At 34.0% G+C, this 18,464-nt stretch overlaps 1 protein-coding gene across 1 annotated transcript in view; it reads right to left on the bottom strand.

Annotated features, from left to right (window-relative positions):
- Positions 1-11,088: 11,088 nt before the first annotated feature.
- LOC110018014 overlaps positions 11,089-18,464 on the bottom strand; it is a 21,309-nt gene continuing 13,933 nt past the window's right edge. Inside the window, exons 4-6 of the mRNA XM_020715222.1 lie at positions 14,321-14,470; positions 12,138-13,765; positions 11,089-12,052 (exon numbers count right to left, since the gene is read on the bottom strand). Of these exons, the coding sequence (XP_020570881.1) occupies positions 11,164-12,052; positions 12,138-13,765; positions 14,321-14,470 (2,667 nt within the window). The 3' untranslated portion in view covers positions 11,089-11,163. The remainder of the gene's footprint in view (positions 12,053-12,137; positions 13,766-14,320; positions 14,471-18,464) is intronic.

Below are 18,464 nucleotides of genomic sequence, written 5' to 3'. Positions count from 1 at the left end.
GTTTCCAATCAACTGGACCAAATTGGGGATTTTAATCTGTCACCATAAAATCTCCAATTTTGCATCCAACAAAGTATATTTCTCTATTTGTTCCATGGATGACATACGGATGACATACTCTCCCATGAAACCAAATGTGATTCTCCCCATGTTGTAGAAATCATAGCCCTTACGGATATTTCTCAAAACATTTTAATATTTCATTTGATCGGATCAAAAAGTAAATGAAGATTTGAGTTTGAATCATCATAAATTTTTGACATTTAAAACCGTATAAAATAAAATCAATTCTTCTCAAAATCATATCTTAAAGTAGGGAGAATGATAAAGAAGACTACTCAGAATTCATGAGAAGGATACAATAAAACACAAATTTCATATATAAAAATAAGTTTACAAAATAAAGAAAGAAAAGAACATAACTTATCTCACAGTCCTTCCCAAGCAATTCCCGAGAAGTTCTCTTCAAGCACTTTCCCTCTTTACAACTATTCTCAATTCTCTCCTAGAAATATAATGAAGAAGAAATATGTCACCTTCCCTCTCCTCTTACAATCCTTGAAGAAAATCTCCAAGCCCTTCCTCTCACTGTCACGCAGACACACACACACACACACAAACTTCACGCCCACACATTCTTCTTCAAGCCCTAGACTTTCATTTCTTTTATAAAAGGCTACCTCCCTCCAAAAAGAATTAAAAAGTCCCTCCAAAATTCTATTCAAAGGTTAACTCTTTTGAATTCAAAATACATATCCATTCATCCAAGAGACATATCCCTTCATAAAAGAACCTTTCAAGTGTCTAGATGCATTGAATCAATTCAAGGGGTGTTTAGAACAATTATCCCTTTAAAAATTTGTGCAAAAAGTCGTCCCGAACTGCCTTAATCTACTAAAAGTCATCTCTGGCACATCTGGCGCCAAATTGGTGCATCATGCACTAGTTCTCTGGATTTTGGAACATCATGTGCGGGTTTGGTGCATCATGCGCCACCCTGCAGCAGCTCCGTTGTTTTGCTCCGTTCGGCTCTGTCTCAGCTTTGTTTTGCCCCGTTTCAGTTGTGTTTCGCTCCTAACAGATATACCTACAAAATAAGCATGAAAATAACCTTTATTTAAAGTGTAATTTTATTCAAAAAGTGTGAGAAAAGTAAAGTAGTCTAAGCACAGAAAGGCATATCAAAATGTGTCAAGTCAGAATTTTCTTTCTTGCTCGTTTTCACTCCAAATTACGCAATTTTTGCTTTATTTTTTGTAGAAGTTCATTTCTTATACTTGAAATCAAAAATATGCAAAATACCTTCCTTTAAAGTGTAATATCATTAAAAATCATTAAAATTGAGCATATTATATATATTAAAAAGTAGGTAATGTTTAGGCGTGTCAGCTAACAATCTCGCATCAGTTTCCAATCAACTGGACCAAATTGGGGATTTTAATCTGTCACCATAAAATCTCCAATTTTGCATCCAACAAAGTATATTTCCTAATTTATTTTGCTCCCAATCCCATAGATGACATACTCTCCCATGAAATTAAATGTGATTCTCCCTATGTTGTAGAAATCATATCCCTTTTTAGAACATGTCTCTCAATAATTTTTAATATTTTAATTGGTCAGATCAAAAATTAAATGAAGATCATAATTCAAATCATCACTAATTATTAACATTTAAAATTGTAGAAAATAAAATCAATTCTTCACAAAATCATATCTCAAAGTAGGGAGAAGGATAAAAAAAGACTACTGACTACTCAGAATTCATTTAGGATCTTCTTTTATGAGAAGGATATGACAAAACACGGATTCATATATAAAAATAAGTTTACAAAATAAAAGAATTAAAAAACACAACTTATCTCACAATCCTTTCCAAGAAAATCCCTAGTAGATCTCTTCAAGCCTTTCTCTCTTTACAAACACTCTCCACTCAATTACATAGGACAAGAAATCTCTCACATTCCCTCTCCTCTTACAACCCTAGAAGAAAATCTCCTCTTCTCTCCTCTTGGCTCTCATGCCAACTTTCTCTCTCTCTCTTTCTCGTTCCCCCTCTTCTCTCTATTGAAGTCTTCTCCTTTATTTTGGGTTGCCTCCTTTGAAAAGAATTCCAAATTCCCTCCAAAAGTCAACTCTTTTGAATTCAAAAGATAATAGTCAACTCTTTTGAATTCAAAAGATATGTCATTTGATCTAAGAGACATATCCCTTCATAAAAGAACCTTTCAAAGTGTCTAAATGCATTGAATCTATCCAAGGGGTGTTTAGAACAAGTTTCCCTTTAAAAATTCACACAAAATTTGTCTCAAACTGTTGTCTCTGGTGCATCATGCACCAATCTGGGGCATCATGCACCAGTTCTCTATCAAACGGCTCATCATGCGCCATAATCCTAAAATTTACTGTTTTGGCTCGAAATTTTATCATCTTTGTCATTTTTGCTCCAAATGCCTAAAAATGATATACATGTAATAAAAACATGAAAATATCATTCTATTAAAGTGCAATATTACTAAAAATAAGCATAAAATATGTACTTAAAATAATATATTATTTTGGTGTATCAGACCACCTTTATTTCCTCAATGATTGAGACAGCAAAAATTGGATAAATAATTCTCAAAATTCTTGGAAATATTTAAGAAACTAACCATAAGCATTTGATTTGTTGAAGCCCTGGAACAAATGTCGAGCTATGTAAAGTTTTTGAAGGATATACTTAATATAAAAAATGAAGTTTACATATAATAAGATAGTTGCACTTAGTGAAGAGTTTAGCGCTATAATTCAGAAAAACTTCCTGAAAAACTTAAAGATCTTGGTAGTTTTACCATTCCTTGTGCTATTGCTGAAATATTTTTTTGAAAAGTTTTATGTGAATTGGGAGCCAGTATTAATCTCATGCCTCTATTTATTTTTTGAAGGTTAGGCTTAGAAGAAATTTCCCCTACTACTGTAACCCTTCAATTAATTGATCGTTCGATCACCTATCCTAACGGATTTATAGAAGATGTATTGGTAAAGGTTGATAAATTTATCTTTCTTGTGGACTTCATTGTGTTAGATGTGGATGAAGATAAAGAAATTCCATACATTTTACGGGAGACATTTTCTTGCAACAGGAAGAGCTATGATAGATGTTCAAAAAAGTGACATAATCATGAGAGTCAATGAACAAGAATTTACATTTAATATATTAAAATCCATGAAATACCCAATAAAAGGACAAGCTGATGAATGCTTAAGGATGGAAATTAGTGATTATTTGAGTAACAATCATTTTACAAAAGAATTTAAAGAGAAAACGGAACAAGAAGATTTGAAACATGAAGATGAGGATAAAATGTAAGATAAGTCCATTTAAATATGTAATTAAGATTTAGATTATGTTCAAGAAAGATTTGAGTTGTTAGACACTACGGAAAATAACAAAAATCTTATTCCTTCAATTGAAAAATCTCCTAAACTCGAAATAAAAATACTCTCTGCACATTTAAAATATGAATGTTTAGGAGATTTATCAACATTATTTTTTATAGTATCCTCAAAATTAATTGAGCTACAAGAACAAAAATTATTAGTGATTTTAAGAAAATATTATAAAGCCTTTGGATGGACATTAGCTTATATTAAAGGAATTGGTCCTTCAATTTATATTCATAGAAGAACATCATGAAACCAAAGCCCTATAATAAAAGAAGTAGTTAAGAAAAAAAAATTAAAATTTTTAGATGTCGGAATTATATATTTTATCTCGGACAGTGCTTGGGTCACTCCAATTCACTACGTTCCAAGGGAAGGAGGTGTGACTGTTGTTGTCAATGAGAAACAAGAATTAATATCAACACGATAAGTCACTGGTTGGTGAATCTGTATTGACTATAGAAAATTAAATTCTGCCACTAGGATAGATTACCTTCCTTTACCTCTTCTAGACCAAATGTTGGATAGGCTAGTTAGGCACAAATATTTTTGCAATTTTGGATAGATATACTAGTTATCATCAAATTTCTATTGCTTCTGAAAATCAAGAAAAGACAACATTTACTATTTTTGGTACTTTTGCTTTTAGACGAATGCCCTTTGGTTTATGTAATGCACCTGCAACATTTCAAATATGTATAATGTCTATATTTTGTGACTTAATTGAAAAAGGAATAGAAGTTTTTATGGATGACTTTTCAGTGTTCAGAACTTCATTTAAATCATGTTTAAATCATTTTAAAAAAGTTTTAGAATGATGCAAAAAGAAAAATTTAGTATTAAATTGGGAGAAATGCTAATTTATGGTTGCAGGAGGAATTGTACTTAGATATAAAATTTCTGACAACGATCTGGAAGTAGATCTGACGAAAATTCAAGTTATAGCTCAACTACCTCCTTCTACTACAATGAGAGGGGTTAGAAGTTTGTTAGAACATGTTGGTTTCTACAGGTGATACATTAAAGATTATTTCAAAATTTCTAAACACCTATGCCAATTATTAGAAAAAGACGTAAAATTTGATTTTAACCAAGAATACATTAATGCCTTTGAATTATTAAAGGAAAAATTTACTACTGCTCCTGTAATAGTTTTGACGTGATTGGGAGAAATCATTTGAGCTAATGTGTGATGCTAGTGATTATGCAATTGGAGTTGTTTTAGAGCAAAGATATGACAAAATTTTTAGAGTTATATATTACGCAAGTGAAACTTTGAATGAAGCTCAAATTAATTATATCACTACTGAGAAAGAGTTATTGGCAATTTTCTATGCTTTTGATAAGTTCAAATCATATCTCATTGGAGCTAAATGTATTATGTGTACTAATCACTCTGCTATAAGATATTTAATGCAAAAAAGGACGTGAAATCAAGATTAATTAGATGGATCCTTCTGATGCAAGAATTTGATTTTATGGTAATAGATAGAAAGGGATCTGATAATCAAATAGTTGATCATTTATCTAAGTTGGACCAAGAAAAATCATTTAATTTTAAAAGTGAAATTAACAAAAATTTTCCTGATGAAAAACTATACACTATTAATGAATGGTGTGCACCATGGTATGCGGACATAATGAACTTTATTGTTAGTGATATTTTACCGTATGGAACGACAATCCAACAACAGAAGAAATTTATTCACGATGCAAAATTTTACTTTTGGGATGACTCATATTTGTATAAGCAATGTAAAGTTCAAATTATTCGAAGATATGAACCATATGAAGAAAATGAAAATTTATTTGAATATGTTATGATTCTGAATTTGTGGGACATTTTGGAATTGATAAAACCGCATATAAAATTTTACAATATGGATTTTATTTTCCTACTCTATTTAATGATATTAATACATATATAAAAACATGTGATCGTTGTGAGCGAGTAGGAAATATTTCAAAAAGGAATGAAATGCCCTTAAATTTTACATTGGAAGTTGAATTTTGTTATGTTTGGGGATTGGATTTTATGGGACCATTTGCACTCTCTTTCAGAACCTTATATATATTAATTGCAATAGACTATGTTTCCAAATAGATCAAAGCAGTTGCTTTACCTTGATGTGATGCTCAGAGTGCTTCAAATTTTTTAATGAAAAATATTTTTATAAGATTTGGAATGTCAAGAGTAATCATTACAGATGGGGGATCTCATTTTAAGAATAAATGAATTGAAAAATTGGTTGAAAAATATGATATTGAACATAGGATCTCCACTGCTTAGGATCCTCAAACTAGTGGTTTAGCAAAATTATCTAACCACAAATTAAAAGAATCTTGGAAAAAACTGTAAATCCTAACAAAATGGATTGGTCTGTTAGATTAGATATTGTATTATAGGCTTACAGAACAGTTTATAAATCTCTTATAGGAATGTCTCCATATAAACTTATTTTTGGAAAAACTTGTCACTTACTAGTAGAATTAGAGCATAAAACTTACTGAGCTATTAAAGAATTAATTTTAATTTAGAAAATGTTATGAGAAACAATTATTACAACTGAATGAGCTTGAAGAGATCAGAAATGAATCTTATGAAAATGCTAAGAATTATAAAAAAAATGAAAAATTTGCATAATCGAAAGATAATAAGAAAAGAATTTGAACCTGGACAAGAAGTTTTGTTGTATAATACAAGATTGAAATTAATTTTCGAAAAACTTAAGCCTATGTGGTTAGGGTCATTTAATGTTATAAAAGTCTGCCCATATGAAGTTGTGGATATTGAAGATCCAACAAACAGAATAATATTTAAAGTTAATGGACATAAGTTAAAACCTTATTTTGATGGGTGCAGACCTATTTTTAAAAAGGTTTTAATGTTGGGTCACTCAGAGTAAAGACTCAGAACGTTGGGCTAATGACGTTAAACCAAGCGCTCTGTGGGAGGCAACCCATAGATATTTTTGTAATTGTTTCAAACTTATTTTTACATAATATAAGATCTTTTGATTAAATTATATGTGCTTTGGAGACTTACATGTTAAGAAAAATATATAAAAACATTTTAGTTATTGAATATTATGGAAGGTGTGAGAGTTATTTGGACCTTAGGTGAAGCGGTGCAAAAGAGTGCATTGGCGCCTAAGCTCCACTTTTCAGAAAGCCCGGTTCCTAAGCGCCAAAATCAGATGCCTAGGCGCTGCAGTTAGAAAAACCACCCTAGAAACTTCTTTTGACAATTTTTGACCTAATTTTCTCTATGTAACTCCTAAAACCTGTCATTTTGAGTTAAATTAATTTAATTGAGAGGGAGAGGATCCACTATTCTTGTTCTTATGTCTTCTCACTTCAAGGAAACTTCCAAATATAAGATTTTAAAATGAGGAAGTTCATTAGTTTTGATGCACAGATGTTGCACGATAAGATTCTTATGAAGAAGATGTTGATCAAGAAAAGTGGTTTTATGAACCGAGGATTCAATACTCCTGGTACTATTGTGGAAGAAATCATTGTGCAAAGGTGATGGGAAGTACTATACTACACAACTGCGACTGTAGTAATTCTTGTCATAAAGAATTTTATGCAAATCATCATGGGATTAATCAAGGAGTTGTCTATGTTCGAGGCAGTTGGGTACCTTTTACTCCTTTAAGAATCAATGATTTGTTCTTGTCGAGAATGTTCTGATTTGTCATTATGTCAGCTTTTCCCCTACAAGAGACAATAAAAATGAAGTCTTTTGATTCTTGACGGATGAAGATGGAACTTGGGAGATAAGAAATCACAAAAATGTAAGTTTTCCTTCTTCATTATTAAATTTTGTGTCAATGTCGTGGCATATCTTTATTTCGGCAAAATTGCTCCCTCTACAAAAATCAGTAGAGTGATGAAGGAAAGTGCTATATTGAATTATTGTATTCAAACTTGAAGACCTATTGATGTGGGTGTTTTAATAGTAAAATTTATTCTTGGTTTGATTTTGAAAATATCTACTCATTGTCATGGACATCCGTCCACAATATTTTTGCTTTGTAGCAAATCACAAGTTCCACATGAAAATTAGGAAAAATTGCTTCTTTCTTGGAAGCCCATGGACCAAATGTTAAACTGTGACTACTTAGAAAATGAAGAAGTGGACTACAAAAATGTTCCTATGGATCAATCATCTCAAAATTCATCAACTTTACAACCCCGATTTTTGAATAGTTCATAAGTTATTTTGAAGAAGATTAAGAAGTTGAAGAAAGAGATGATTAATATTCTGAATGCGATTAGCAGCATTTCTAATCAGTTTGACCACCTGAACTGGAGAATTAAAGAGCAATTTGATCACACTGGCTTATGGAAGAGGCTACGGTGTGAATGTATAAGAAAAATGTTTGGATCGAAGAAGACTCGACTGACGAATTTCCTCACCGTCCTTTGTTGTTGTATGACATCAAAGTAATCATTGTCATCATCTTAAAGAATAGTTCACAATTACTTAAGATATATTTGGTTATACTTTTATTTTCTTATATTTTTTTGTGCTCCTTATTTTATTGGCATAGCATGTCATGCCACCTATTATAAATTTTAGACTATTATATTGCATGGCCATTTTATATTATAGGTCTGCTTATTCTTATATCATATAATACTAGCCACACTTACCCTTTTATCATTTACTCGGGCACAAATTAGCCTCTATTGACCTAATTTGCCACTTGTTAACCATCATCAGAAAACTTGAACTTCATATCACTGTTTTGACATACCAAATCATTTTTCTATTGTCATCTCACCATCCCTATGTCCAAGCTAGCCTTTTCTCTCTCGCCTCTTTCCATGTTTTAACATGGTAATGCTAAAACAACTTAAGATAATGATATCATGCATTAGAAACACATTGAAACCCATAAACAACTGCTTGAACATTTCAGAATATCTCCCAAATTAGTCCTACTCCTCTTCCATTTCCTGGAACATCCCTCCCTTTAGCGTTTGAATCATCACTTTCTCTAATTTATAAATATTATTGTCTTTTCCTATATTTCATCTTTATGATATTGAAAAAAAAATTGCCTCCTAAATTATGTGCTCTCTTTTGTGTATTTAATCACCCAAAGTGAAGAATTATATGTGAGATTCTCAAAATAATTTCTTCATTGTAATGTCATGCAAATAACACTACAATTTTAGATAAAATTATAATTTAGTTACAACTTAACCTAATAGCTCCTTAAAACAAATAAACTCTCCAATGGATGATATTTCCTCTCTAATTAACACATTACATCAAAATAAAATGAAGAGACGAAAGCAACTGCCTTGGATTAGCCAACAAAAGAAAATCAATCAAAACTATAGACTAAGAGTTATATAAATATATGAATCAATACTTCTACAAATGGTAGTTTTTGTTTAGGGTTTTATAGTGATCTTTGAAAAGTTTAGAGTTTTTATGATTTTTTTCCTTAGAAAAAAAAAACATGCTAAGTTAAAAAAAATTTGTTTGCCTAAAAACATGAAAAAAAGAAGTATTACTCAATTTTAGTGTTTTAAATATTTTTTGAAATCTATTTTAAAATAAACCAATAAAGAACAAATAAAAAAGAGTGAATAAACATAAGTTATGTTTCTTTCCGTATTTTTTAAAAATAAAAATATAAAATATAAAACATAAAACATTTTCAAACAGCTCCTAAGCTATTTAAAATATTAAATTAATCATATAAAATTAAAATTAATTCATCATATTATAGAATTTGGAATACATAATATTTTTAATTTAAGAAAAAAACAATATTCATTTCAATCATTCAATCACTTGCACTAGTGGCATAGTACCTTTTTTAAATTAGTATATAATGATACTTTAAATAAAAAAGCTTATCAGATAATCATCTGCTTTGGTCAACACAGCAATGTAATTGATTTTATGTCTAGGTTTTCTTACTTATGGGGGCAATCAACAAAGAAATTACCATTATTTTAACAGGCTATATATATAAAAATGTTACAACAAATATAATAACAATGTGAAGCACTCAACCAGTCTTATTGCCATCACTGATCACATTATATGCTCCATGTTTTTTTTACTTTATTCATTGTGGTTTATGTGACATAAATTATTTTTTTACTTGGCTTTTCTTATTTGTGGGGGCATCCACAACATGCTAGCCATCATATAAAAGAATAAGAGTTGTTTATATTGCTAAATTTCTTCAATTTCTTTATTCATAATTATTTTTAAAATTTTATATATGGTCACTATTTATTTTAAATTTTGATTTTAGTTTCACTATTTAATTAGTTCCATCATTAATGAAATAATTTCACTTTTTATTCAAAATATTTTTATTTGTGGTGACAACCAACAATTACAGAGACTCTCAAAATGGAAAAAATGTAGGTAAATGCTAAAGGTTATGATATGTGATGGTGTTGACCTCACTTTTATGAGTACTCACCCCACCTACTTGCACATGACCCTAGGCAAGGGTTGTGCTTTCATGGACCTCATCAATGCTAGCCCAAGTCCCCAACCCTTGGTTGAATGGGTCTAAGATTTTGACCAGGTGAGGAACCCAAATTGACCAGTAGTGGCTCGACATGCCCTAGGTCACCTAAACTAACCCAAAACCCTAGGAACCACTTTGACCATGATATCTACTTGGGAGAGGGGTCTACCTAAATGGATCCCCAGCCTCACCAAAGGCCTCCCTAACCTACAAAACCCTAAAAATTACCTTGAACCCTAATGTGCCCTTTTTGAACTCAAAATTTGATTGCACCTTGGGATGGTCAAAACTAATTAGGCTTAACCCTAGTTTAGCCAAATTTTGACCAATTGACCACCTTGCCCAACCATTGGGCCTCACACCATGTGATGAGCTCAATTTCCATGGGGTCAGCCCCCATAATTTAATTTAATTAATTAAGTAATTAAAAGGATATTTAAATCCTCTTAGGACTTGAGCTAAGAAGAAAACAAAACCCAATTAGCCTAGGTCCAACCCTAAGGAAAAACCCAACCCATGGCCCATGGCCCATTGTTAATGGGTCACCCATGACCCAATAGACACCTAGCATGATATTTGGGTGACACACCAAGCCAACTCAACCTAAATCCACCCTTAATTGTTGGCTTAACACGATTCATCATGGCTCATCATGAGGGAGAGACAAATGTCACCATAGATGTCACCTAGCCCAAGCCACCTTGGACCAACCCTTGATGAATCAAACCCAATCATCTTTAACCTGTGTTATCCACCTAAGAGGCCTCCAATCAGCTTAGAACCCTCTCCCATGCCTCCCCCATCTCCATGCTCATCACCATGGTCAAGCCACCATGGAAACTTACAAAGTCTCCCTCCACAACCCAAAATCCTCTCAATTTCCTCTTAAAACTCTCTAAGGAGCCACCCAACCATTGCCAATCATCTTAGAGTTCTCCCATGGCCTCTCATGGCCTAAGAAAGGAATAATTTAATCATTGTTTGATTTACTATCCATATGTTAATAATCTCATTTCTGCCGATCTCAACTAAGATATCAAACTTGAATCCATATAACATCATGAATCTAAGGGGTTAAAAAAAATGAGTAAATTTGGCCTTCATTTGAATAACTGTAAGAATAACGCAAGTAAACATGCAATGAGGGTAAAAAAAGGTTGGCTCAACTAAGCAACGCAGAATGCCATAAATCTAAAATTTACTAATTACAGCATGCTGTACATTAAAGATGGGAATTATATAGGCTGACTAGGTGAGAAATGACATCGTTAAGGCACGAAATATGTGCAGAAAATTCTTCCATGAATTCCTTAGAATCGGGTTGCAAAAGAGCATTTTTCATTATCTTCAAACCATTCTGCAGAAGATCCATTCCTTCACAAATTCCATCTGGAAGCTGTCTTCTCTTTTTCCTTGCGCGCTTTCCAGGACAGTTGGTCTCTACAGTTTGCATTGCTGGGACGTCTTGCAAGATATTTGATATTTTTGTTAATTTTATAAGAGCAATGCCTTCATTGAAGAGAAAACTTAGCTGTTCTTTACATGGAGAAGCCTCACATAAAGCCCCTTCTTTCTCAAGAAATCCTTTCAGCTCATTCATGAAAATATCATAGTTTGCCTCCCTCCCAGTAGTAAACTCAAATGAAAGTGCTGCATTAGAGGGAACAAATCTCCAAAGTTGTGTACAGGAAGTACGAGCTGCGAAATATCCAAATGCTGCAATAGCCAAATGAACAAATGCCCAGTGTCTCTCTCTAAGCAGAAAATGGTAAAGGTGCCAAATTGCAGCAGAAAGTGGATTTTCAGCATCTTCTTCAATTTGTATATGACAAAGACAGGCCATGAAGGAAGCAAAATAAGGCTGGCATTGAGATAATGAAGCGTCAGATTCAACAAATAGCTTTTGCAGCTCCAAAATAATTTCTCTCATTTCAACATAGCCATAGAGATGTTTTGCAATTGAGAATAATTCTAATATTGCACCCAGAAGTTTAGCATATTGGTTTTTCATCCCTTGTCCAGCTTTTCTATACTTTTGAATCACAGTAGTTGTGAACTTCAGGAGCTGGGAGCTGACCTTTCCATCAATAGCATCTGAACTTTTAATATGCCTGCAATACAAAAAACTGTACAATGTGAAATGATCCAGAAATGATGAAAAAAAAATAGCATTTTCTTCAAACGGTATTAAGTTACCTTGAACATATAGCAGATGAAACTGCAAGGATAGGCAACCCCAGCAAGCCGGAATTGCAAGATAGAGAAGCAGCAGCATCCAGTTCAAGTTCCTTGGAGTTTTTCTCTATAAAGGCAACAAAAGCAGATATAATCTTCCTAGTGGCCACTATTTTTAGTTTTTCAGATAAGGAATCCAATGGGAATCCCTCAATCAATAGTGCCATATACATGACAGATGATAAATCCGAGTTTTCCTCACTGACTATGGTGATATAAACTTGATCTACAGTGGCAGTTGTTGTGTAAGAAAGAAGGTAGGATATTGATCTAGCCATCTTCCTTAGAGGAGATGATGGTGAAAGAGAATGATCAGATGAGGCAACTGTCCTCAGCAGCAGACACAATTTCTCAAAAATTTGGCTCACCTTGTCATTTTCAGCGTGACAAATAAAAAAACACAGAAGCTCCTTAACAATCTCCAAACAAAGAAAGTGGGAATGAAAAAGATTCTGAAGTAGAAAGATTTCAATCTCAATCCATATGAGCTTTGATGAAGCTGTCACAATCATGAAGCTTTTCAGTATAGTTGAGACAAATGAGAACATGGGTTGCCAAACTACCCCAGTGGAAGGTCCCGAGGCATTAAGTACAGGTATTTGCAGACCAAGTACTGAAGAGAATACATCTGCATGTGTCAAAATAGACATAAGAACATCGAGCTTTCGGGAGATTTGTAGTATTATTTCTTCTCTCAGTGATGAAGAGGCCTTGAGGAGATTCAAAGACAAATAAAATTTTCCTAGCAGTAGAGATTCAGCTCCTGGCATAGCATCACAGCTTACATTAAAAACACCGTCCAAGGAAGCTGGCAATGAAGCTGTATAAATATTCCTATCTTGATATGGCGTGCTAGGATTTATTTCATGTGGAAATAGCCATTCCAAAATCTGCACTTTGGATTGAATTTTCACCTCAGCTGAATTTAGCAGCGTATGCAGTAATAGAAAGGATGTTGGTTCCACTAATTCTGCTATTGCCTCACTAACGGCTTTGAGATGAATTTCTTTACTTAGAATAATACATAGAGAAGAGATCAACACCACACACCTCACTACTTCGCTGCATATGTTCATGGCATTGCATGGATATTCAGATGTGATCCGGACAGAATTAATCAAATAAAACTTTATTGGTAAAAATGTTCGTTTTGCCTCAGTTAAGGCAGCGCTGACCGAGCTTGATGATGACCATGCATCAGCAGCATACCTCAAGGACTCGACAGTCAATGAGATGAGAGTTAGAATTATATTTTCCACATTTACTTTCTCAGCCAACACACTTTTATCCAGCTGCAATAAGCAAACAACGCCTTTCCAGGAAATGTTTAGAATAGTTACAAAACTCCCACCACCAGAAGCAGCGAAGGTTCCTATATTAAATAAGTTTTCAATAGTGCAGACTGTTATGCTAATGATATGACAGGCATAATCCTCCACTTTGCCAGTAAACAGTCCGTCGTCGCTGACAACATTTACCTCAGGAACCTTGCTTCTGATAACTTGATAATATGCTCTGCAGAGCTTTACTGCAGCATCCAGAACAATTTGCCCCAGTTTCAGAGCTTCTGAAGCAATTAAATCAATCCTCTGCATAATATATAGGTTAAGCATGCAGTGTTAAAAGAAAAAGAATTCAAAAAATCGGACAGCTTTGGTTGGTTTCAAAAGTGATAACAAGACTAGAGGATAGCAAGTTCTCCATTGGTTTAATACTGGTAAAATGACCGACTTCTATGCATGTTACAAAGAGCTTGGTCATTCACCATGAAGAAAATGAAAAATGAGCCCGAGTAGCCAATTGAAATCATGAACATGATGGGCATATTTTAATGTAACAGCAAGCCATGATGAGAAAACAAGGCATAATCCAACATGCAACTGAAATGGTGGAACAGAACATGGAGAAGGATTCACCAAATACAGATGCAACATTACGTTAGCCAAACTTGGATCAATACCATGTTTACTTTTGTATCAATATTATTTCATGTCTAGCTAATATGTACCTACACTATTCCAGTTGTAACTGTGGTGAATGTCATAAAATTCCATTCAAGCTAACTTTTTATGCACATTTGTTTCTCTGTCCATGCTTTATCATGATGCAACAAGTTAGTGGAATAAGCTGTTTAAGATTAGTACCTTCAACTCAAGAATCAAGTCCTTCGTAAGGCTTAATATTTCAAAGATGAAGTTTTCAACGATAAGCATGTCCACCTTCTCCCCAAAAGGAAGAGATTTTGTCATAGATGAAATAACAGCAGAAGAGAGACTCAAAGAATCCAGGATTAGCTGCCAAAACAATATACAAATTAGTCAAAAAAATCACCAGTGTGTTATTCTGCATAAGGAGAGAGCCAAACGATTCAAGGAAAAAGACTGAATTAATAATATAAACCTTACAACGGCCATTATCACAGCCATTACCATTGGTCGTATCCTAACTTTATGGGTGGGTTTTATAAAACTTCACGCCCAATTAATTTTTTGACCACTTTTTGATTTGTTAAATTTGTTATGCAGAAACCATTTTGAATGACTTCTATCTGTTTCACAATTAGTATAAATAATTCCATCAAATTTTCACAATAGCTTTATCTACCCAACTTATTGGCGAGTAACCTATCCTCTTACATAAAGCCCAACTCATTGAAGCTTATTCTCTAATATCCGATCTTTAATATGTGTTATGACATCGAGCTGCTGCTAAGGCTAAACCGGCGCAGGTTCAACAAGGGGACTGCCGGTTCAGTAGGGAGGCTGAACTGTTTGGGCTGGAAAGGCTGCCGCCTTCTTCCTTACACAATCACAACACCCCTCCCCCAAACCTCGCCTTTCCTGTATATTCACGGCTATCCTTAGGCTGTGACCAGTACCCATGCCTGCTACCAATTTATGCCGCTAACCCCCTGATCTGCTCCCACCTACAACAGCAAGCCCTCCACCCTGTGAACTACTACCCATCCATCACCGCCATCTCACATAGTTGCCCATCAGCTGCCCGCCGAGCCCTAGTCGGAGGATAGTATCATGTCGTATTTTCTTTTTCTGTTTTGAGTCGTGTTGTAACTCCGCTGCTTTTGAGCAATAAGATTCCACTTCCCTACTGGATTTTGGGTTAACTCCGGTGTTTGAATAATGCGTTGAGCGAGCGTTTCTCTGTCGCACCCTAACGCAGATCCCGAATTCCTTAAGGGCGAGCGAAGCGGAGAGGTCCCAGCGTCCCACGTATGAGTATCGTGTTAGGGTAATATTTTCCTCCTATGCCCCTCGCTCGCTCTCCCCTTCTACTCTGGCTCTCCCTTTCTTCCTTCCTCCTTCTGCAACTTCTCTCGCGGAGATCGACATCTAGGTAACGAAAATCCTCGCTCTAGGGCCTCCCTGATCTTCCATCTGCTCCTTCTCGCCTCAAATGAGGTATCTTGTACATTTTTTGCTTTTATCTGAAAAGAGATATATGGTATTTCTATGATAGAGAGAAATTTTTCATTTCTCTGAGAGGAGATATATGGTATTCATTAGATTTCAGCAGATTGCAAATAGAGGGAATTTTTTTCTTGCTTTCATTCTCGCATCTCCCTTCGCATTACTGTTTCCTTCTTCCCCTCTCTGATATTCTTAGATTTTTACAAATAGAGAAATCTCTATTGGCATTTTTCTGCTACAAATTTATGGTTTCCATATAAATACCTGTATGTCTCTCGTTGGGATTATGTTTTTGGAGCTTGATTAGAATTTACAGTTGAGTTTGCAATAATTTCTAGGAATTCCTTTTTCGATAGTCTATTGTTCTGTAGAGGCGAAATTGGATTCTCGAATGTTTGCTACAGTTCTTGGTTTATGGTTTTGCAGCATAATTGGATCTGTTACTCTATTGATTTTTTCGAATTCCTGGAAAGTTTTGGTTATGATTTTTTCGAATTGCAACATAATTGATTCTGTTCCTAGATATTCCGAGCGAAATATAGTTTTGATTGCAATGGTTGCTGAAAGATATTTCATATGTTCAGTATTTGATTTTAAAAATTGTACAGTATTGATTACAATGGTAGCTGAAAAAATTTATGGATATTCATTTTCAGTATTGAATTAGCTGCGAAAGTGGGTGTTTCAAATTCACTCAAAAATTGATTTAAAAAATACCTCATATAAATATTCATTACCTGCAGTTAAGGTTTTATGTATTACCTGTACTTTTTACACTTGTTTGGTTTGCTGCAGCCCTTAGTTCTTGGTTTTGCAGCAATTTCTGGTTTAATAGCTGCATTGGATGCAGTTTCTGTTGCAGCAATTTCTGGTTTAATAGTTGCATTGGATGCAGTTTCTGATTTATGTATTTTGCAATAACACTTCATATTGGCTTAGACGCAATTTTTGGTCTACTAGCTACAAGGGATTCAATTTCTGTTTTAATAGCTTCATTGGATGCATTGGTGTGATGCATTTTTCTGGTATACTAGCTAAAATGGATGCAGCTTTTGGTCTTCTTTTTTCGGGTTTAGATTTTTTTTGGAAATGTGCAAGTTCTAAGAGGAGAAAGAATGCATAGGAGAAAAGAGTTAAAAGAAATTTTTCGATGATCTTATTTTTTTTTACTTATTCAATATAGTTAAGCTTGATTTGCATTTTTTGAACCTTTAGCCGTTTAAAGAATTTGATTCTATGTGTATCTTTCTTAGCTAACGAGATGAACTTGTTATTGTTATTTCAGGCTTTTATTCCAGCTACCCGATTCCTATGTTATGCCTATGTGATGCATTGTAGGATTTAGCAAATTGTAGGAATTTGCTAATGTTATGCCTATGTGATGCATTTAGCAAATAGAAAAAATGTGACTTTGAAGCACTGTAGGTACAACTGTTCGATATCATTGTTTGAAGCTTTGATGCATTTAGCAAATAGAAAAAATGTGGCTACATTTATATGGCGGCTAGAGATGTATGTATGGCTCGAAACTGTTTTGAATAAATTTAATTTTGGTCCAGCAATAGTATGCAGCCTCTAATAACTTGGAGATGAAAATGTATTGCAGATGAAGGCATGGTGTTATGTTATTGCGTTAAAAATTTCTACATGGCATGTATTAGAAGTTGGATTCCATGACATGGATTAGAAGTTACTTATTACACATGTGTTTGATAGTTGTAATTGTGTTCTCCATGGATAACCATAGCAATGTACTCTAACGTAATTGGATAATAAAACATGTTTCATGTCTTACTGTGGATGTAGATCTTTAACCGAACCACATATCCTTTGTGTAATTTTTTTTTTCTTTTTAGCAAATCTCGACACTACTGTTGGTTAATTATGTGGATGTTGGTTCATAATTTTTTTTTTATTTATTCCACGACAAGTATGGATGTTGATTCATTTTTAGCATAAAGCTATTCTTAATATGTTTTTATTCAGAATAATTACACGACAATGCTGTTGAATCATGTCTAAAGTGGTCGAAGGGGGCCAGTCCGCAATGTGGGACAAAGACGTTACAAATATTTTTTGTGATCTGTGTATTAAAGAAATAGAACTGGGTAACAGACCAACAACGTATTTTAATAAGGAAAGATGGCTAAACATTGACAAGAGATTCAAAGAATTAACTGGCAGGGATTACGACCGGCTTAAATTTAAAAACAAATGGGACCAGTTGAAGAAGGAATGGAAAATATGGAAGGAGTTGAAACGTGGATCTACCGGCCTGGGTTGGGATCCGATTAAAAGGACAATTGATGCTCCAGCTGAATGGTAGGCTGAAAAACTAGAAGTAAATTTATATATAATTCATGAATTGTTAGCTTCGCAAATTATTTTCTCTATTTATAATTTTCTAAATATCCCCTCTAAATGCTATATCACAGGCGGTACCAGCAGCAAAGAAGTACAAACAGTGTGGAATAGAGCCGGAATTTGAAGAGAAACTGGACTTAATGTTTAAATGGGTTGTCGCAATGGAAAAGTTTTCATTCAACCCAACTGAAAGCGGTTTTACAGGGATACCAGATGAGATCACACCTGAGCCAGTGACACCCGATGAAGAAGTCCAAAGCATTAATCAGAGGGATATGGGGGAGTCCAGTACAATTTTAAAGAGGCCAAGGATTGCTAAGAAAAATAAAGAGAATGAACATTCTGTGAACACCTCCTTCGATCGTTTAATTGAAGCTTTTGCAGCTCCACCAATATCTGAAGCTAACATATTAGACTGTCTCAGGCTTTTGGGCATTATTCCTGAAGTTGTGGCTGACAAACGATTTCATGCACAGTGTATGAAAAAACTTAAGGA

This window comes from Phalaenopsis equestris, unplaced genomic scaffold (genome assembly GCF_001263595.1).
Source record: "Phalaenopsis equestris unplaced genomic scaffold, ASM126359v1 Scaffold000002, whole genome shotgun sequence".
NCBI classification, from domain to species: domain Eukaryota; kingdom Viridiplantae; phylum Streptophyta; class Magnoliopsida; order Asparagales; family Orchidaceae; genus Phalaenopsis; species Phalaenopsis equestris.
The sequence above is the reverse complement of the archived record's forward strand: the minus strand, read 5'-3'. Positions and strand labels throughout refer to the sequence as shown.